At 33.5% G+C, this 23,814-nt stretch overlaps 1 protein-coding gene across 1 annotated transcript in view; it reads right to left on the bottom strand.

Annotated features, from left to right (window-relative positions):
• The window catches only part of LOC107617629, an 80,210-nt gene continuing 69,932 nt past the window's right edge, over window positions 13,537-23,814 (bottom strand). Inside the window, exon 3 of the mRNA XM_021111329.1 lies at window positions 13,537-15,100. Within this exon, the coding sequence (XP_020966988.1) occupies window positions 13,827-15,077 (1,251 nt within the window). The 5' untranslated portion in view covers window positions 15,078-15,100 and the 3' untranslated portion in view covers window positions 13,537-13,826. The remainder of the gene's footprint in view (window positions 15,101-23,814) is intronic.

Raw genomic sequence — 23,814 nt, 5'->3', positions numbered from 1 at the left:
AGGTAAATTGAATTTTAAATTTTAATAATATTTTTTTGTTAAAATTATATGGAGTTTTAAAACTCCAAACATTAAAGGAGTATTGTAACATTCACCGGTTTGTTATCATCAACATAGTCAAATGATAATAAATTTGGAGTATCAATGTTGATCTCCTTCAAGTTAGAGCAATGAGATAACGTTACTTAAATTATTTTTTTATTAATAATAGATGTAGATTTATTTGTTGTATTTTTTTTATTAAGGACAATGAAAATTTTTTTAAAAAATATTTGTTGAATTATTACATTTTATATATTATGTATTTCTTATGTACTCTTACTAAAAAAATTATAACAAATAAGTATACAATAAGCACAAACATCTTAAATTTGTGCAACTATCGCTTGAGGGGTGCATCAAAATCCAATGGACGATAACATAAGTTCTCAAGATTTGGAGAATCAATCTGTACTTCTTGTATTCCTTGAACATCAATGTCCTTCAGAGAGAGAAAAAAAAATAAGTTTTTCTCATTGTTCAAGAGAATGAAAAATCTTCCTTTCAAATATATCGGTTGAGTTATTATACTTTATATACTATGTACTCCTTATATACTCCTATTAAAAAAAATTACAACAAATAAGTCTACATCTACTATTGATAAAAAAAATAATCTAAATAACATAAAAACCATGAGCTGGTCACCCAAAATATTAATTCTCTTGGACATAGAGCAATGGCCAGTTTCAAACTCTCAACAAAAGGATACTTAGAAAATAGTTCAAGAAACTACTTGCAAATACAATAAGCACAAACATCTTAAATTTGTGCAACTATCGCTTGAGGGGTGCATCAAAATCCAATGGACGATAACATAAGTTCTCAAGATTTGGAGAATCAATCTGTACTTCTTGTATTCCTTGAACATCAATGTCCTTCAGAAATAATGATTTCATCCGATGACTCCTTTGTGCTAGAGGATCTTCTGTGCTTAGATGGTTATATACGGAACAATAGTTCATGGATAAATGTTCAATAAGAGTGCAGTATGAAGAAAATCTCATGCCCTAGATTATTTAAACTGTGATGTTAATGGTTTGATGACCAGAACGATTAAGAGAGGGAGAAAAAATAAATTCTTCTAGTTGTTCAAGAGAATGAAAAATCTTCTTTAAAAAATATCTGTTGAGTTATTACACTTTATATATACTATGTATTCTTTATGTACTTCAACTAAAAAAATTACAACAAATAAGCCTATACCTACTATTGATAAAAAAACCTAGGTAACACCCTCCCTAGAATTCTATAAATCTAACAATCCTAACTTGAAAACATTAGTAAGAAAAGGACTCGTGGTAGAGCTTTAGTAAGAAAATCAACAAGTTGGTCTTTGGAACGAATTGACATCAGATGAATGAGACCAGACAAATGCTTTTTACAAACGATGTGGCAGTCCACTTTAATATGTTTGGTTCTTTCATGAAAAATTAGATTATTGGCAATATGACTGGTTGGTTGTCACATAATAGAGTGATAGACTTTTGAAGGGGCAAATCAATGAAATCTACTAAGAAAGATAACCAACTAGTTTCACAAGTAGCAACAGCAAGAGACCTATCGTTTGCTTCTTACTCTTTCAACTAACGAGAGAGTTTCCAAGCATGAAGCAATAACCAAAAACGGAACGACGAGTATCGGCACAGGTAGTCTAGTCAGCGTCAGCAAATCCAATGAGATGCAGATTAGAAGTAGAGGAGAAGAATAGACCAGTTGCAGGGTTTGCCCTTTAAATATCGGAGTACACAAAAAGCAGCCTGTAAGTGAGAAGTGGTTGCACAGTCCAAAAACTAGCTCAAACGTCCCACATCATAAGAGATGTAACACCCTAACTATCAAAATATCATGCTTTCGGCTGCGCCACTCTGATAGCTCGGGTATTACGACGACTCTTAAGATATTTAATACTAAAATATGAGCCTGTTTAAAATTAAAACCGAATATTCAAAACATACATCCATACGTTACAATACAGATTACAATAATATATATATATATACATCATACCAATATACAAATTTCACATATCAAAACTCCTATCCCTCTTGCAAAAATTGCTAGAAATAAAGGCGAAGAAAAAATAAAAACTGAGGTAATACAAAATAATGTCAAATAAACAGAAAATGAATATAACTCTTCTGAAGCTTCGTCGCTCGTATCCTGAAAAGGAAAAAATCTGTAGGGGATTGAGAACATCGTCCTCGAAAGGGTTCTCACTATAGGGTTATAGAATTGCTATAATAAGATACGAAAATAAAACCGTTTTTAAAGTACAGTGATTAATAATCGCCTTATGCTTCTTTTCAAAACCAAAGATTTAATATTCAAAATCCGAAATCCTTTCTAAAAGAAAAAGCTGTTAATTTCTGAGAAATTCAAAAGCCAAATTCAAAATTTGTATATATATATATATATATGTATTATTTGTAAGTATTGTAATCTGTATTGTAACGTATGGATGTATGTTTTGAATATTTGGTTTCAATTTTAAACAGGCCCATAATTTAGTATTAAATATCTTAAGAGTCGTCGTAATATCCAAGCTATCAGAGTGGCGCAGGCGGAAGCGTGACATTTTGATATTTAGGGTGTTACAAGAGATATCGGGTCTAGTGTTCGTGAGTTAAAGGAGTCGGCCGATGAGCTATCTGTAAGTAGTGTTATCCGTTAAAATGGTACCGAATTTTTTCGAGAGTTTCTGACTATAATCAAAAGGAGTGGAGAGAGGTTTGCAATCTAGATAACCAAAATCCTTGAGAAGGTCCGTGACGTACTTCCGTTGATAAATGTGAATTCCAGAGTTAGAGTGTGCTACTTCCATTCCCAAGAAGTACTTGAGATCACCGAGATCCTTTATTTTGAATTTGTCATCCAAAATTTGCTTGATGGAATTGATTTCGCCAATGTCATTCCCAGCTAAAACTAAGTCATCAACATATACTAGAATGGCAGTGAAACTTTCGGATTGTTTCTTGATGAAGAAGGGATGATCATAAAAAAATTGCTTATAATCAGCATCAATGTAACGACCCAACTTCCAGTACGTCATGATCGTACTTAAAGTAAGGCGTTACTAACTCGTTTTCCTTATTAACTATTTAATATTTAGCCTTTAGTTCGATGTCACGTTTCAGTTTTTAAGAAAATGCTAGAAAATTTTATTTTTATTTATCAAAATCATATGTCAAAGATTACCAAGTAATAATAATCACATAATTATTAATAATAATAAATGTTATACAAAGGAATGTAAACGAAACTCAGATACAACTCCTATCTCTCTGTAAAAAAATAAAAACTAAAGTAACAAGGGAGTTGGAACTCTATAAAAGCAACAGGAATTATAAATAAAATCTAAACTAATCGCCCGCAACTTCGTATTGAGTCTTTAAACCCATGTCATTGAAAAGATGGAAAATTTTGGGGTGAAAATAAACAACACATTCTCAGTAGGAAATGGGAATACCGTAAAAGTAATGAAATAAAATGCAAATAATTAACATACTCAAGAAAACTATATTTTTATCAAATCTTTTGAAAATATTCTTAGTTTTACTTTAGCTAATTAATTACCTCTTTTAAAATCTCTAAACTCAAAACAAATTTTAATTATAAAACTAGTCATATAAACCATCTCTTAGCCACATAATTAATTTTCAATCACAACGTCAATTCTTAATCACCTTTGGTAAAATAAATTTCTTAAAATAAAATTATCAACAAACATAATAAATCATAAATTACTAATTATTTGATTTTCACAAACTAGGGTTGTTACAATCAACAAGAGTCTGAGTGAACTTAATGTTCCATTGTCTGTTTGCTTGCTTAAGTCCATATAAAGACTTTTGCTATTTACAAACTAAACCTGGTTATGACACAGCCAAACCGAATGATATCTTCATATAAACTTCCTTATCCAAATCTCCATGAAGGAAGGCAGTATTGATGTCCAGCTGTTTCAAATGCCATTTCTTTGCCGCTACTAATGCTAACATTACTCGTAAAGTAGTCATTTTGATAACTGGACTAAAAGTATCACCATAATTCACTCCTTACACTTGAGTGAATCCTTTTTCAACTAGCTTCGCTTTATGCCTTTCTATGGTACCATCGGGATTGAATTTTACCCGAAAAATCCATTTACAACCCACAGCCTTCTTGTCTTTTGGAAGTTTAGTGAGACACCAAGTTCTGTTCTGATCTAGAGTTGTCAATTCAGCTTGTATTGCATTTCTCCAACATTCATGTGCAACCGCTTTCTCATAAGTGCTGGGTTCCGAATTTGAGGTGATAGATAGAGAAAGAAACTTATATTTTGGGGTTAGTTTATCATATGACAAGTGTTGGGAGATAGGATATAAAGAGTTAGAGTTGACAAAGTTGCTAGAGTGAGTTGCGTGGGTTATCAAACAATGGTAGTCCTTAAATAAGTAGGCAATTTTTTTACTCTTTCAGATTTTCTAGTGATGCAGTCATGTGTGATGTCGTAGTTTTGTGATGTAGGTGCATTGTTAGTGTGTGGTGTGGTAATGGGTGCAATTGTGCGTGAGAAAATTGGTGAGTGCATTGAACTTGAGAAATGTTCATTTGATTCTGTGAGTGTGATGGGTGTGGATGATTGCAAATGATGTGTGGATGGTGTATCATATTGAAAAAGATTAATGCATTGTGGAGTACGGGTGGGTACTGCATGAATGTCAGTGCTAGTGGAATGTGAAAATGGAAAATGAGTTTCATAGAAAGTCACATTTCTAGATATAAAAATTTCCTTTTGGTTTTAAATTAATAAATCGAAAACTCTTTGTTCCTAATTTAAAATCGAGAAAAGTTGTTTTCCTGGCTTTTGGTATAATTTTGTTCTTGAATTTGTTAATGTGGAGCCATATACAAGAGAACCAAATACTCTTAACTATGAAAGGTTAGGTAAATTACAATACAAAAATTTATAAAGACTAGCATTATCCAGTCTAATGCTGGGCAGCCTATTAATTAGGTGAATAGCGTGAGCAACTACGTATTGCCAAAAACAATATGGAATTCCTGATTGAAATAACAGTACTCTAGCAACACCTAAAATGTGCTGGTATTTTCGCTCTACAATCTTGTTTTGCTTTGGTGTTCTACACAAGAGGTTTGGTGTAAAATGCCAGTTGATGCAAAAAAGAATTTTAGAGTGAATTCTGGCCCATTGTCAGTCCTTATACACTTAACTTGTTTTTCAAATTGTACTCTGACAAAATTCACAAAATTAATAACCAATTGTGATGTCTCAGATTTGGTTTTCATAAAAAAAATTCAAGTGAATCTGCTCTTGCCATCCACTACAGTAAAAAAAGATAATTTCTTTGTTTTGCAAAATGGCATGAGTCACAAGGAAGTTTTGAAGCAATACAATCTATAAAATGATAATACTTCTTCAGTAAAATCAATTTATGCATGGGTATGTGTCCTAATCTAAGATACCAAATGTTGTTGTGCTCAGTGTGTGAAGGTGTTGTGGGATGAGTAGTAGTCGTAGTTGCCGCCAATGAAGCTTACTTTGTTGGAGGAGGGGGGAAAGGGAGAGAATTCTGATTCTCTACTCATTGTATATAACCCTTCTGTACACTCAGTAATGCCAATCATCTTTGATGTGGATCGATCTTGTATCTCACAACACTTATCATTGATTAACAGTTGGCAATGTAAGTTTGAAGTTAATTTTGACACAGAGATCAGTTTAAAATTAAAAGAAGGTATGTATAAACATTTTTGAGAAAAAGTTTTTAGAGAATGTGCTTGTGCCAATGATAGTGCTAACAGTTTTGGTCCATTTGGCAATATCACATTGATTGGAGCAATATTTTGAAAGTTTGCAAAATCTTTTAAGTCAAAAGTCACATGATCTGTTGCACCGGAATCAATGAGCAATAGTGTAGATTTTGGAGTGATAATGCTCATAATTCTCGCATTAAAATGTAATGCAATGGTTTTACCTGGAGTGGAGGTTTGAATCGAATGAGGCAAAATTTGGTTTGCATAATGTGAAGGATCTTGCACCTATTGAGAAAGAACACTGATGACCAAAGAAGAGAGAATGATGCAGAGAAAGTAATGACAAAAAATTATTAAGAGCTGAATGAGAAAAACATGTTATTAGAGAGTATTTATACAAAGGCATCTAGCTCCTATTTTATAGCTTTAAAAACTGCACTAACACCCTCTAACTACCTCTAACATCCACTCTAACTGAATTCTTCTCATAATAGAATTTTACTGACTTCACATAATTTGTTACTTAAGCTATTACTTAAGTTTTGATTTCTACTCCCTTAACACCCCCTCAAGCTTAGTTGGGGCTTTGTTCCCAACCTAAGCTTGAACTTAAACCGTTCAAACAATTTACACGACAAGAGTTTGGTCAATATATCTGCTATCTGATCTTGTGCATGTATATTAACTACAAAAATTTGCTTTCTATTAACTAGCTCTCTTAAAAAATGTAGATCAGTTTCAAGATGCTTGCAACGGCTATGCATAACTGGGTTCACAGCTAGGTGACAAGTACTTTGATTGTCACAGTAGATCGTTGGTGTCACTTATTGTGGAACTTGCAACTCATGAAGAAGCTGTTGTATAGACATGACTTCCATTTGAGCAGATGCAACCGCTCGATATTCTACCTCGGTACTCGACCTGCTAACTTTCGATTGTTTTTCACACTTCTAAGCATTGAGGTTGCTTCCTAAGAACACCAAATAGCCACTGATCAACCTTCTATCATCCAAATCTGTCGCCCAATCTGCATCAGCAAAGGAAATAATTCTATAGTCAGTACATTTGTTAAACACTAAGCCTTGATCAGGGGTACCTTGTAAGTATCTCAAGATTCTCTTGACAGCCTTCCATTGTTCAATTGTTGGATGATGCATGAACTGTGAGCACTTATTTACTGCAAAAGCAATATCCGGTCATGTGACGGTCAAATATTGTAGTGCTCCAACAATTGATTGATACTTCTTAGGGTCATCAAAAATTTCTGAGTCATTCTTGTGCAATCTTAATGAAGACACCATTGGTGTTGGCATTGATTTTGACTGGTTCATCCCTGCTCTAATTAACAGATCATGTACATATTTAGACTGTGTTAGTAATAGTTTATCCTTTGCCAAAAATTGAGCCTCTAACCCCAAAAAATAATTGAATTTTCCTAAATCTTTTAGAGAGAAAATTGAATTCAAAGAAGTAATTAAATCATCAATTTCATTTGGGTTAGAGCCTTTAATCACTATATCATCAACATAAATGATCATGTATATAACAGAATTATGAGATCTTCGAATGAATAAAGCTATGTCTGAGGTTGAGTTACAGAATTCAAACTGTTTTAGAGTGTGTGCTAGGGTCAAATACCATGTTCTGGGGGCTTGCTTAAGACCATAGAGGGCCTTGTGTAGCTTGCACACTCTTGTAGAATTCTGAGTTGTGTAGCCCGGAGGTTGCTGCATAAACACTTTATCTTCTAATTTGCCATTGAGAAAGGCATTATCAAAGTCAAATTGTCTCATAACCCAGCCTTGTGTTAATGCTATTGTTATGATTATTCGAATTGTGATAGGCTGTACAACAGGACTATAGACTTTTTCATAGTCAATGCCTTCAATTTGGTGAAATTTTTTGGCAACTAATCTAGCTTTGTACCTAAGAATTTCACCATGTTGATTTTTCTTTACTGCAAAAACCCACTTACAACCCACTATTGTTGCATTTGGTGGTGTATCTATTAGTGTCCAAGTATTACACTTGTAGAAAGCCTTGATTTCATTGTCCATGGCCTCCTTCCAATGAGGGCATTGTAATGCCTGTTGAACTGTAGTTGGGGTTTCTTTTGTTAAATCAATATTGTTTATTGTTTTGGCCAGAAAGGTTTTTAGATGTGATACACTAGATTTCGGTCTAGTGATCATTTGGTGGGTATTACTCTCTTTTGTGGTTGGTGGTAATTGTGGAGTGGGGGAAGGTGTATTTCAATTCCAGAGATTGGAATTGTTGTGGACTAGTGGTGTGTTTGTTGATTAGCAGTAGAAGCTTGTGGATGTATAGTATTTAAATAAAAAATCATAGGTGGTTTATTTTGACTACTAGAAGTAATATCAGCACTGGTTGTAGGGGTTGTAGTATAGATGGTATTGTTGGAATTAGTAGAAGTGCTCGATGAAGGCATTGTACTTCTTTTAAAGATAGGAAAGTATGAACTTGTAGCATTGTCAATGACATGCTTGGAAGGAGGTGTTGCATTTGAAAGATTAATACTAATAGTTGGAAACAAAGTGTGATAAGGGAAAAGAAACTCATTAAACACTACATTTCTTGCAAGATAGATTCTGCCTTCTTTAGATAAACATTTGTAACCACTATGATTAGAATCATATCCTAAGAAAATACACATTTGAGATTTAAAATCAAATTTTCTTTTGTTATAAGATTTCAATAAAGGATAGCAAGCACACTCAAAAACTTTAAAAGTAGGGTAATCTGGTTTGTGCTTAAATAGAACCTCAAAAGGACTTTTAGAGTCCAAAACTGGAGTAGGTAGGCGATTGATGACATAGACTGCAGTAAGAAAGGCTGAATCCCAATGTTTAAGAGGCATTGAAGCAGTAGCCAAGACAGATAAGCCACACTCTGTAATGTGTCTATGTTTTGTCTCTATAGATCCTTGTCGTTGGTGTGTATATGGACATGACAATCTATGAAATATACCATTGTTGGAGAGAAATGTAGAAAAGGCTTTAGATAGAAATTCTTGGCCATGGTCACTTTGCAAGGCCTTGGTTCCACAACTTGTTTGATTTTCAATGAAAGATTTATATTTTTGTAAAGCTTCTAGAGCCTGACTTTTGTTGAATAAGAGAAAAAATGCAAGTATATTTACTAAATGCATCTAAAAAACTAATATAATATTTGTAGCCATGATGGGAAGGAAAGGGAGCTGGGCCCCAAATGTCAACATATACTAGTTCTAAGGGTTGTGTATAAACAGATTCTAATGTCTTAAATGGTAATTGATGCATTTTTGCAATGGTACAAAACTCACACATTTTATGATTTTCATCAATTGGTGAGGTCTGTATGCCACACTGGTGCATGACTTGAGCTACTGCCCTAAGAGAGTTATGGGCAAGTCTTTAATGCCAGAGCTCTAAGTCATCAATTTTCTTATTATAAGTATAATAAGCCACAAGATAATTCATAGAAGGTGTTAATGATATTCCTGTAGAAAAAATAACAAAATTAGCATTAGATCCTAATGAATCAGGTATAGAAAGGTGAGAATTAAGTGTAGTATAATTGGATAGAAAGATAGAATCAAAGGAACTTTTTACTGCATTATTATTTAAGAGAGAAACACTATTAGTGACAATGTTACTATTGATAAAGGAATTATTACAATCAGTAGCATTAATAGGATCCTCATTACACAAACGTGATTTTTTGTGATCTTTTGTACTAACAAATTTACAATGTGAAACAGAATTAGACAAATTGCTTGTAGTAGGATTCAGATGAGATGCTGTTGGCACCACTAGATTATCAAAAGAGTAAATGCCTTCTCTAGCTATTCCTTGTAGGAGAAAGTCCTTGGACACCTAATCACGAACCATACAAGATTTAAGCCAGAATTCAAAATAGACTTTATTATCCTCAGCGAATTTGGACACACTCAAAAGATTTTGTGTAATAGAAGGGACATGCAGTAAGTTATTTAATTTAAATGAAATATTTTGATATTTATCATAAAGAATTGTAGATCCATGATGTAAAATAGATACTCCCTGACCATTACCAACAAAGAGTTGCTCATGGCCTTGTGATGAATCGGTGGAATTCAGGAAATTGGCATGTTTAGCAGTAATATGATGTGAAGTACCAGAATCTGGGTAGCATGCACTGTCATTCAGGGTGGAAGAGGTGGTCATGTATGCTCGAGGTTGATGAAAGGATGCTGGAGGAGGTGGTGGAAGTGAATTTGCATATGGAACTGCAGTCTGAGTAGATGTTGAAGATGATGAATTCTGAAATTGAGCATCAAACCTGTGATAACAATTTTGCACTACATCACCCATTCTACCACATAATTGGCATTAAGGTATTGAATTCATAAATCTAACACCCATTCTCATAGATCTCCCAGCACAGTCCCTTCTTCCATATCTTCCTCTTCCAAAGTTTGGTGGTGAAAATGGAGAAGATTGAACTAAATTTGCTAAAACAATCCCTTGTTCAGGCTTCTTAAACCTCTCGAGCATATCTTCATAGGCAAGCAAAAATGATTCTACTTCATGAATTGTGAAATTTGTCATTCGAGACATCACTGATGTGATGTAGCCTTGATATTCTTCTGTGAGACCATCCAAGATAGCTTGGATGTGATCATTTTCTTGAAATGAGTAACCTATAGCAATGAGAGAGTTTGCAATCGTGCGAATTATAGAGAGATATTCAACAATTGTTGTAGTTTTCTTGCAAGCTCTAAGCTGAGTCTTTAAACTTTGAATACGTGTTCTTGAAGAAACCGTAAAGATGTGATTAATCTTTTCCCACATTTTAGCAAAAGTAACGCAGTGTACCATCTTGTTCTTGTATGTACCATTCATGGAGGACACAGCCCAAGTCATGAGTGCAAGGTCATTTTGCCTCCATTCTTTGTATTTGGATGAGTCCTTTTGAATTGTTGATGTAGGTGTGGATTTCGTTGTTGCAGGGACCTCATCTTTTGTAGCAGAGGGGCTGGAGTTTGTTGTGCAGAATCTGAGCTTTGACTTTCTTCAACAATTGTAACTGATTCTTACTGTGATGGAGTTTTTGACAGATCGAGATGATCCTCAAGCTCAAACGTCTGAAATGTTAGAAGGATGATGTGCCTCCATGTTGAGAAGTTATTTTCTTCAAGTTTGTCTACTAGAGGAACCCGTGCGTTCTTGAGATTTGTTGATGAAGTTACAAGGAGTAGAGCCACGATCGTTTTCAACCTGCTCTTGATACCATGTGAAGGATCTTGCATCTATTGAGAAAGAACACTGATGACCAAAGAAGAGAGAATGATGCAGAGAAAGTAATGATAAAAAATGATTAAGAGCTAAATGAGAAAAATGTGTTATTAAAGAGTAGTTATACAAAGGAATCTAACTCCTATTTTATAGCTTAATAAAAATTGCACTAACACCCTCTAACTACCTCTAACAGCCACTCTAACTGAATTCTTCTCATAACAGAATTTTACTGACTTCACGTAATTTGTTACTTTAGTTGTTACTTAAGTTTTGACTTCTTCTCCCTTAACACAAGGTTGCTGTTGCACACTTTTGTCTTTGATCAACTCTAACAAGGCAAATCTTTGCTCTGAAGTGAACCCAGATCTTGATGTTCCAGTGTTCTCTTGGAGACAATTGAGCTGTGATTGTTTGTCACTGAGTATATCATCATGACCCTCAGTGATAACGTGATTGATGGTGATGTTATGTTGCTGCCGTTGATAGAAATGGGAGGAGTACCCATCCTTCTTATAGCACACATCTTCTGGGTGGTCTTGCTTGTTACAATGAGAGTATGCCAATGTAGCTCCACGACTTCTACTACCTAGATTTTCTCTAAGGTGGAGAAAACAGGGATTTCATTGATATTGAATCGAACTTGTGGTGTTCTTCAAAATTTAAGATTGAAGGTTCGTGAGTTGATGGAGGAGAATGTCATTGCTCTAGTTGTCAAAATCACCACTCCAGAATTTGTTTACCATATCCGTCATTTTGAGAAATCAATGAATCACAGAATAATAAGAATTCAGATCTTCTTCCTTCCAACTCGTTGATCGGAGTAGCTATGTTCACTAAGAAAGAATCTTGCGAAATAGTCTCTCATCAAACTCCATTGGATGAGTTTGAAGGAAGAGGTAAGAGAGGGGAAAGGAAAATGTCGAAAGAAAAATTAGGAAAAGAAAGAAAATGACAAAATTGGTAACGGTTGGATCTCAATTCACAGCCTTTATCAATTTGATTCACAATTTGGTTGCTCTCCACGCTCACTGTACCATGAAAAAAATCTCATGCCTTAAGCTGTTTAAATTGTGATGTTGATTGTTTGATGAACTAAAAGGAATTAAAAAAGAAAGTTATTCTCATTATTCAAGAGAATGAAAAATCTCTCTTTAAAAAATATCTATTAAGTTATTATATTTTATATATTATGTATTTTCTATATACTCCCACTAAAAAAAATTATAACAAATAAACCTATATCTACTATTGATAAAAAATAATTTAAGTAACACAGTGAGAAATGAGGTACTCAATAATGTTTTCATGCGTGAAAAGTACATGACTTAAAAATAACGATTTCACCGAAGAAAACTTCATGGAATGATTTAACAAAATTGGAATTCTTGGTCAATTCTGATTCCCCCGCCAACTCCAGCTTAGCAAGTGACTTGGCTTCAATAACTATAAAATATATGCATTAAAATACGTGTCGTTTTGTAGGTTGAGTGGGCATTTATTGCTGCAAAATGTTTGAGGAAATGACATACAACAATTGCTAAGTGACATGGGCTCCTAACCCAACAATAATATCATCATCATCACTATGCTTTGCATTGCATGGCATGTGTGAAGAAGATTACAAGGATTTCCCATTATTGTAACATTAAAAGGCTCTCCTTTAATAAAAGAATTCGCCCCAAAATATGTAAAAGAATTCCGCTAATAATTAAATACTATAAATGTATATTTTTATGGAGCCAAAAATAGGGATTCTCAAGTGTTAGGATAATAATTTAGTCCATTAATTATATTTTAAGTTAGCATTATAATTTATAAGGTTTTACTTTTTAATTTAAAAATTTCAAAAATTAACAAAATAAAAACTAATAAAAATTTGGGCCACATTATTGAGGAAAAAAAACATAAAACAAGAGTATTTATTTACTCTCAGAACGTAAAAAATAGGACAAAAATCTTATTTATGCCTTACCAAAAGGATAGGATCGTTATCAAACTACACATCATGAAATTTTGTTGTGTACCTTTCCCACCCTAAACATGAGACGAAATGCAATTTTGTTTTGTGTGGCTAATTATATGTATTCAGTGTGTTGACGATCTCAAAAGTTTGGTCATTTTACACCTTGTAATATGCCAAAATTCTTAGCAAATTTTCGTGCAAGATGATGAACTATCATGATCTTGCTCTACGTATTTTCATTTAGCGATAAGCTTAAAAAGTGAAGTGGATTTTTTAATTTATTTTGTTCCCTACTTCCCATGGCATTAGATAGTGGCGATATAACATCAATCAAATAGGAATAAATTAAAATCTATGCTTATTGTTATTGGCTTATGGCATATTTTCTGAAGAGTCAAGGTACAAAGAATTTGTGGAACGCGCATTTGTATGATTGGTAGCAATTAAGGGCAAGTGAAAAATTTCATATCCTACATCAGCATCCTCCATTCTTCATTTAGATACTGTTCCAAAATCTAATAGACTAAATTATTCATATGAAAATGGGCACATACACAAGATAATTTGCAATTGAACATTTGTTTGTGACAACAAAAGCTATGAAAATAATAAAAATCATAGAATAGAGGTTGAATGATTTTGTAAAGATACTCACATATAGTTGTCTTCACGCGACATTAATAGTTAAGAATCGTTAGATGATTTGACATGCGTGACTAAATTGTTATTTAACGGTTTTTAACTATCAAATTCACATGAAAACAACTACATATGAGTTTCCAAGATTAAAGGCAAATGCCATGAAGAAAGTATGTGTTTCCTCTGTACCTAAGAACCCTACTGTGTTCTCCAACACACCACAAATGGCCTTGAAGGTCCAAATGACCTTTCATTTCAGCAGTTTCCCATACAAACTTGAAAAGGCTAAGTGCTCTATCCAACTGCTTCACACCACGCCCAATCATCTTCTCACTATCTGAAGTCAAAATTCTTCCCATACACAACCGGTTCTTGTTGTCGCTTCCACTCTCGTAAACTCCCCCAGCCATGTCTACTTCAATATCTGAGACTCTTCCAAAGAGGTAATATAATAATAGCGTGAATAAGCAGCCAGATGAGTGTCCCAATGTTTTGGAAAGCTTCTTTTGCACCAGGCGTTCTTGGTGTCTAGCTTCCTTGTATCCAATACTGTTGTCAATCAAAATGTCCTTGATTTGCAAAAGCCCTTCTTTCATGACTTCAGCCTTAGCCACATGCAACTTTAATCTTGTTTCGGCTCTAAAATACTCGATCAGATCATTGAACATCTCAAGAACATCTTCCCATTTCCGGGAACCAGAGGTGTTCACATTTTTTGAAGGTGAAAGCCTCATCCATGAAGTGGATTCAGGTTCATTGGAAACAGCAGCTTCAGTGAGAAACTTCAGGCAGGTAAGAACAATTTGCTGACCCATTATAGTATCTTTGTCTAAGCCCTGAGAATCCAAAGCATCCAAATCAACTTTAAAGTTATTCAGAACTTCCTTGAGTGTACCAGTCAATATGCGGTGCTGGGTTGCCTGTGGACACACTTTGAGACGAACTACCTTCCTTTGTTGAGTAGAAACATCAAGAAAGTTGCTCACTTTGGCAAGGTTATCAATCACTATAGGTTCTCTTTCTCTTGCTTGACTGAAAGGAGAAAATGGTTCATTTTGTGTTCCCATGGTGGAGACCAGAACCTGTTTCATTTTGTGCTGAACTGGTGGAGATCCAATAAAGGCCCGGACAAGAGACTTGAAGGTACACATATCATGCTTAATCTGCTCATAAAAAATGGTTGAATTACTAATTGTGTCAACAAGTTTTCCATTAATTGCATCCACATTTGCCAGAACCCGAATCAATTCTTCTAGCTTGGAAAAGTCACTCTGATAGCATTGCAGGTTGGAAACATCTTGATAGCAGTGATAAGGCATTGAGTTCAGGTTAAAAGGTGTAGATTTGTTGGTTTTGACACCGGAAAGCAGCTTCCGAATTCCAGAAGACAGTTCCATTACTTCCAAGAAAAATAGAGGAACTGAAAAATAACACTAAAAACGAATGGAAACAAATAATGACTCTAAAAAGAGTAACCCTTTTCATTCAGGCATTTTATCAAACACCTAGCAGACAAACTTAAAAAGAACGTGATAATGGCTTGCACATTATGCAAGCATTTGATGTTCATATAGATACTTATTCATTGAGATTTAAGGGGAAAGAAAAACAATAAATTTATTGCTAAGCATTGACATATAAATTCTATAGCTACTTGTAGTGTGGTAACCACAATTGGTCGCTCAACTGATGTAAGCATGCTCTTGAATAGGGGTGTTCAGTTTGCAGTTTGATTCCGTTTTTTGGAAAAAAGTCATCCGAACCAATTATATGTAAAATGTTCGGTGTGGTTTGGTTCGACTTTTTTTTTCTGAGGTCAATCAAACCAAACAAAACCAATGAGAATTGGTTTGGTTCGGTTCAGTTTTTCAGTTTTTACACTAATTAAGGGGGAAAAAAAAAGATAAGATGTTCTAAAGTCTTGATCATATCTATTGCAATAAGAACATGTCCTAAGCTATTTTCAACTAATAATATAGATCAAGTGCTAACATATAATTAACAGAATAACAAGTTCAACTTCCTAACTCATTAAAAGTCACACAACACAATCATCAACAAGAGTCTTGAGATGAAATTCAACAGTGACAAAAGAAAAAACAACTCCAAGCATAGTTATCAGAACGAAGCGATCATCAAACCAATCAGACTACTGGGTAACTAGTTCAACTGGTAGGTTATTGGTTGAATCGGCTAACCTGGTCCTACTTAAATAACAATATAAAATAGTCAAAAACTTAAAATTAAATTTTGAAATATATATCTTCAACACTTTAACAACAATCAAGTCTCAATTTCTAAAATAAAATAGACATATTATTGGTCAATAGTTCAATACTACAATAATATCTTAATTTCACACAATTGTGACAATCAATTAGGTAATTAGCAATCAATTCCAATTAAGCAATTAACAATCACACTGTAGCAACGGAGCCTATTAACCATTAATCAATTAGGCAATTAACAATCAATTCTAACAATGATAATTTCATGGCCCTCAAAATTAAAATTGGAAATAAGGTGCATCCCTATTATTTTTTATTAGCAAAATCATAATATGATAACCACAAACTAAAATTAAATAACTAAATACTAATTTCCAAACATTTTCTTTCCAAATTCAAAATGAGCAAACAAACACAAAATCAACAATGAGCAGGATAACTAAGAAATTAACAAGTTTCCCATGCAACAAATTCATGTCTCATCATAAACTCATAACGTAGCAATTAGTCAATTACATTACATACATAGCATCATATAATTGTTTTTAACTAAATCATTTTGAACACATTAAAAACTAAATTAACCAAATCACATTTTTTTTTTATGAACAACAGACTGAAAACGAAAGAAGTAAGCAAGAAAAATTAAGTAACCTTGGTAGTCTTCCAATGAGCAGAGAAGAATGTGACACGGAGAAGCTGGCGGCAATGTGGCAGTCCTTCTCCTTATGTTTACAAGGCGGAGAACTAGAAAAATATGAGGGATAGGAGAGCGCCAGCGACAATCACGCGAGGGACGACAAAGCTCAAGCGGAGACGCGAGGAGGGAGAGAGGCGAGAGAGGCGCGAGCAGCCGAGCTCAGACGGAGGAGAGAGGCCAGACGAGAGCACACAACGCGGAGGATCCGGCGAGATGCGCGGGGACGCGGCGAGCATGCAGCGGCGATGAACCATGACCCAAAATGTCATCAACTATCCCAACCTATGTAAATTTCCATCACGAATTTCACGAGAAATAAACAGCAACAAATGATATAGTGTTGGAAACAGAATTATGCTATAGGAAAGAAATCATCATTTGAATTTTGAAATTTGTATAACACAATTTGCTGATCTCATATAAGCACAAAAGAACACACAGCTATTTTCCAAACAGTCAATTTTTTTTCCGCTTTTAACCCCACTGAACTATTATTATACATCATCTATAACCAAAAGCTCATTGTTAATAATGAAAGGTGAATTTTAGTATACATATCAAAAAGTCATTTAAAGATTTGCTTACACCACACTTTTTAAAAGCCACATTTTTCACTTTAAACCATAACTCTTCACAAAGAAAAGCGTCACCTAATGGAAAAAAGTAAATTAGAAGATTTAAGAGAAGAAATAATTAAATTATCAAAATTAATAGATCAAAAATTAATGATTTTAACTAATGTTAACTGTAATGACACCGAATTCTTAAAATCAATACAAAATAATTTTTCTCAAAATCTTTATTTTACTATAAGTTTTATTGAAGGACTTCAAAAACCTGAAAAAACTTATTTTTCACACAGAATTTCTAAGAAATGTTACCATGGAAATGATTCCCCACATCTTTATCATACTTTTAACCCACAATTAAATTCTATAGTAGATATGCTTGAAGAAATATTAGTATCCATAAAATTTCAAAGAAATAAGGAAAAAGAGATTCCCAAAGAAGAAAAATTTCAAAATATAATCAACATAACAGATTTAAAAGTAAAACCACCACTAAAATTATGAATATTGAAGAAAAATTAGAAGAAGTTACAATGCTTTTTAAACAATTAAAAATGGCTCAAGAAAATAATATTATGGAACAGGGATTTCAAATAGAAGAAGAATTAGTAAATTCTGAAAATATAGAAAATGAAGAACACATCCTAGATTATTCAAGTGACGAATTCCAATACAAGTAAAAAATGAAGCTGGAACATCTAAGGATAGTCAATCTCAATTTAAATGGAAAACAGGTTTTGATAATTATGCTTTTAAAAAGGGTTTATAAATAAAGATTCAAAATATACAAAAATACCATCAAAATACGTTCCTAAAATCCAGGAAATGGAAGGAGAAAGAATGCTCGATTTAGACCGTAAAAAGAATGAAAAAGAAATTTTCGAAAACTGGTTGAATTCCTTCTTATTAGAAGCCTTTACTAATCCAAAACTTAGTAAATTGTCTGGAAGAGACATTTGGAATTACATAGGGTTTCATACTAAAGGAGCTATAAGAGATTATATGACATCAATAGAAAACCAAATAATAGAAGAATTAGCAATAAAAACAACAGCTTATGATAAGATATTATATATAATGATGATTATATATAAAGAATTTTTTGGAAAAAATATTATAGATCATAAACAAGAAGTCTATAATAAAGAATATCAAGAAGCAAAAAACCATTTAGCTAACATTCAGATATATGATTTATGTAATGTGGAGTCTTATATATGTGAATATAGAATACATTATTACAAATTAAAAGAAGAAGATAAAAATCATTATCTTAGTATGTATATAACAAAACTTCCATATCCTGCTAATGAATTTATAATGGAAAGATTTATAAGAGAAATAAATAGAGGGACAATTGAAAATAATTTTGGTGGAGCAACCTCTGCAATAAGAGAGGAAATAAAAGAACGTTGTATGCAAGAAGCAACTCAAAAAAGATTTGCAAATATAATTAGAATTTGCTGTCAGGATAATGAAGAGATACCTCAAAAATATGGTCTTAATAAAAATTTTCAAAGAAAAAGAAAATATCAATTTAGAAAAAAGAAAATACTATCCAAACTGGAGAAAAAAGAGGTATTTTAAAAAGAAAAATAACAATAAAAACAAAAGACAAAAAAATGACTATTGCCCAAATAAAAAAGAAAATTGTAAGTGTTGGTATTGCCAAGAAGAATGACACTATGCAAATGAATGTCCAAAAAAGAAGGATAAAAAGGATCTTACCAAACAAATAGAAATTGCTAAGTCTTGTTTCATGGAACTATTAGAAGAATCTGATGATAACTTAGACTATATTTTTGAATATGTCTCGGAAACAGACTCAGAGACTGAGTAATAATGCCACATTTATTACCATAAAAATATCAGAAAAGTTCATAAATGCTTTCATAGATACTGGAGCAACACAATGCTTTGCTAGTACAAATATAAAACTTGATTGGAAAAAATTAAAGAAACCATTAAGAGTTAGAATAGCTGACAAATCAATACATAAAATTGACCAAAAAGTAGAGATGGCTGAAGTTTTTATTCAAAATTATATGTTCATTGTTCCATCTATATATATGTTAGATTCTGGAATGAATTTTGTTATAGGCAATAACTTTTTAAAGCTATATCATCCATTCATTCAAGAATTAACATATATAGTTTTAAAAGCTCCACACGATTCTTCAATAAATCAAAAATCAAAATGTATAAAAATACCAACTACTACTATAGATAAGATCTTAAAATTTAAAATATTTTCTATATTAGAAACATGTTATTTAAATTTATACTTTCAGATAAATATTCCAAAAAATAATCTTGAAATAAAGATAGGAGAACTTTTGGATGAAATTTGTGCTGAAAATCCTTTAGATATTAAAAATACAAATAACGAATTAGTAAACATTAAATTAAAAGATTCTACAAAAGAGATAAATGTTCCAAATAAAATTCCTTATTCCGCAAGAGATAGAGAAGAGTTCTCATTAGAATGTAAAGATCTTTTGGAAAAAGGAATTATAAGATTAAGTAAAAGTCCTCATGCGGCTCCAGCTTTTTATGTCGAAAACAATAATGAAATTAAAAGGGGAAAGCGAAGAATGGTTATTAACTATAAGAAGATGAATGAAGTAACTATTGGTGATGCTCATAAACTTCCAAGAAAAGATTCTATTTTAGAAAAAATCAAAGGAGCAACTTGGTTTTCATCTCTTGATGCAAAATCAGGATATTGGCAACTTCGTTTAGACGAAGAAACAAAGAAATTAACTGCTTTTACTTGCCCAACAAAAGAATCAACAAGTGTGTTTCTCTATGAATGAAATGTATTACCATTCGGATTAAAACAAGCCCCAGGTATTTATCAAAGATTTATGGAAGAAAATCTAAAAGAGTTAAATGAATTTGTTTTAGTGTACATTGATGATATGCTAATTTTTACAAAACAGGATAAAGAAGATCATCTTCAAAAATTATTAATAGTTTTAGAAAGATGTAAAGAAAAAGGATTAGTTCTTAGCAAAAAGAAAGCAAGAATAACAAAACAAGAAATAGAGTTTCTTGGATTAATTCTATCTACTCAAGGAAAGCTAAAACTTCAACCAAATATTTTAGAAAAGGTAAATTTATTTCCTAATAAAATAGAAGATAGAAAATAATTACAAAGATTTTTAGGGTGTATAAATTATATTTCTGATCAAGGATTTTTAAAGAATATAACAGAATACACTAAAAGTTTATTTCCAAAAATAAGTACTAAAAAGGAGTGGAAATGGGATGAAAAAGATAGTATGCAAATTCAAAGAATTAAAGAATTATGTAAAAAACTTCCAGAACTTTATATTCCAGAAGAAAACGACTACTTAATAGTAGAAACAGATGCTTCAGACATAACCTGGTCAGGATGTCTAAAAGCTAAGAAAGCTATAAAAAGTTTGGAACAAGAAAAAGAATCACTAGATTCTAAGTATTCCTTAAAGGAATTACTTTGCAAGTATATTTCAGGAACTTTTACTCCAACAGAACAGAGATATACCACTCATGAAAAGAAAACTCTAGCAGCAATTAAATCTCTTAAGAAATGGAAAATTGATTTACTACCCAGAGAATTTACATTAAGGACAGATTCAAGTTACCTAACAGGTTTCATACGATATAATTTAAAATTTGATTATAATCATGGACGATTGGTAAGATGGCAATTATTTTTGTTACAATATCCAATAAAAATTGAATATATTAAGGGTGACAAAAATGTTATTGCAGATACATTAACAAGAGAATGGAGTTCGTCTACAACGCATTAGATCAAGAAATTCAAAAATATGAGCAAGAACTCGAAAAATGCAAGCATTGTCAGCAAATAAGGACACAGATCCAATCCCTCAAGAAGGCAATTGAAGCAATGAAATCAACACAACAAGCAAAACCATCAGAGTTCAGCCAGATAAGCATGGTGGACAAATCAGGTGAAGAAAAAATTTCAGAAAATAAAACAATTGCTGAAATCATTAAAAAATCCACCCAAGATAAAAAATATTATGTAATTTATAATGACCCCATGAAAGGAGTATATGATGCCTGGGAAAAAGCAGCACCATTCACACATCAATCAAGGATAATTCATAAAGGAGGGTTTCTAACACTGGAAGAGGCAAAAGAATCCTTCAGGGAATATAAAGCTCTCCATCCAGAGCAAACCCTAAAAAGAGCAGATAAAGCTCCAATTCAAACCCAGAGAACAGGAATAATAAGAAACATTCCTACAAGGGCTGAAATCAAGGAAAAGAAAAGGGTCTGTAGATCTAATCTCAGAGAAACCCTTAACATAGTCCTGAATTGGACTAAAGAAAAAAGGACAATTTTGGGATATTATCCTATTGCCAAAGAACAGCTAACAAAACTGGTTATATTTCCAGATGCTTCCCCATCTGACACCTATCAGTTTTTCCAGTATGGATTGATGAGTTTGGAAAACTCTAAACTAAATTGATGATGATCAAACATTATTAACAGCAAAATTATTAAGCTAATCTTGGTTAATGTGTTAACTAAAATAATTTTTGTTGTGCAGGATTAATATTGGGCCGAAAACAAATTTATTGTGCTAGCCCATTGGTATCAGAGCTTGGTCTCAAAGAGATCAAGCTTTGCAGCTTGGAGTAAAGATCCTCATGGCAGAAAATAGTGGCGCAAACGTGGTGTCTTATAATCTAACTGAAGGACAATCAAGCAACAGACCCCCTCTTTTCAATGGGAAAAATTATACCTATTGGAAGGAGAGGATGAAAATCTTCATACAAGCAGTGGACTACAGACTTTGGAAGATTATTCTCGAAGGGCCTAAATATCCAACTACCACAAGTGCAGAAGGAGTTGTTTCTCTCAAACCAGAAGCAAGATGGACCGAGGAAGATAGGAAGAAAGTGGAGTTAAATGCCAAGGCAATAAATCTGCTCAATTGTGCTATCAGCTTTGAGGAGTACCGACGGGTATCAAGATGCACAACGGCAAAGGAAATCTGGGACAAATTGCAAATCACCCATGAAGGAACCACCATTGTCAAGAAGACTCGGGCAGATATGTTAAACAGAGAATATGAAACGTTTCCAATGAAGGAAGGAGAGTCCATTGATGAACTCTTTGAACGTTTCAATGCTATCATTGTTGGCTTAGATGCTCTGGGAATTACACATTCTGATTCTGTGCTAGTGAGAAGAGTGTTGAGATGTCTCACAAAAGAGTGGGAGACTAAAGCTTTAATTATTTCTGAGAGTAGTAGCCTAGACTCCATAACACTTGATGATTTGAGAGGAAATCTTCTTGCTTTTGAAAATACCTATTTGAAAAAAGATACAAAAAAGAAAAGAATTGCATTTTCTTCTGTGACTAACCCCCTGGATGATGAATCCAGTGATAACTCTTCTGAAAATGAGTTTGTTTTATTTGCAAAAAAATTCAGGAAAATGGCTAAGCTCAGAGGCAAAGGCAGCAGCACAAGGAAAGTGAAGAAAGACCTCAGCAAGGTAACTTGCTACAATTGCAAGGAAATAGGGCATTTCAAATCTGATTGTCCCAAGCTGAAGAAGGAGGAAAAGCCAAAAAGAGGAAAGAAGAAAGGACTGATGGCCACATGGGAAGACTTGGAGAATGATTCTGATGATGATGATGAAGAAACCGAGACCAAGTCACAAACATGTCTCATGGCAGACCACATAGATCAGGTAGTCTTTCATAACCCTAACACTGAAGATCTCCATCTTATGATAGACCACCTTTTTGAAAAAATAAGATGTTTTCTGCTGGAAAATCAAGAACTTGAACAGCAAATTACCATTCTTAAGGCCGAAAACAGTTTTCTAAAAGAAAAAGTAAGAGAGGCCGAAACTGCCTGTGATCTTGTTGAAGAAAATAAGCAGTTAAGAGCCCAAGTTAGGAGCTGTGAAAGTAACCATTGTGTTCTTGCATATGTGGACTGTTTTAAACAAAATGAAGAATCTGTCAGCCCGATTTTATCTCGTCAGATTGGAGGAGACATTTCCATTTTGTCTCCTGAACAGGCACGAGCAACTGAAACAGTGAGACCACCAGAAGATCATCAAAGTACTACACCCATCCGAAAGCCTAGAGAATGGAAATCTATGAGGGGTTATCCTCATGATTTCATCATTGGTGATCCCTCTCATGGTGTAATAACAAGATCATCCACCAAAAGGCAAGCCGAACCTAGCAATCTTGCTCTCTTGTCACAAATAGAGCCCAACAATGTCAAAGAAGCTCTTGAGGATCCATCTTGGGTTAAAGCAATGCAAGAAGAGCTTGCTCAATTTGACAAGAATGAGGTTTGGACACTAGTACCTCATCCGGATGGTAAGAAAGTTACCGGTACTAAGTGGGTATTTAAAAATAAACTTGGTGAGGATGGACAAGTTGTTCGTAACAAGGCTAGATTAGTGGCCCAAGGTTACGATCAAGAAGAGGGTATAGATTTTGATGAGTCTTTTGCTCCGGTAGCTAGAATGGAAGCAATTAGATTGCTTCTTGCCTATGCCGCCCATAAAGGTTTCAAAATGTTTCAAATGGATGTTAAGTGTGCTTTCCTTAATGGCTTTATTGATAGAGAAGTGTATGTGGCTCAACCCCC

The sequence above is a fragment of the Arachis ipaensis genome, chromosome B09 (genome assembly GCF_000816755.2).
Source record: "Arachis ipaensis cultivar K30076 chromosome B09, Araip1.1, whole genome shotgun sequence".
Lineage (NCBI taxonomy): Eukaryota > Viridiplantae > Streptophyta > Magnoliopsida > Fabales > Fabaceae > Arachis > Arachis ipaensis.
Note: the sequence above shows the minus strand (reverse complement) of the source record. Positions and strands in the feature narration are given on the sequence as shown.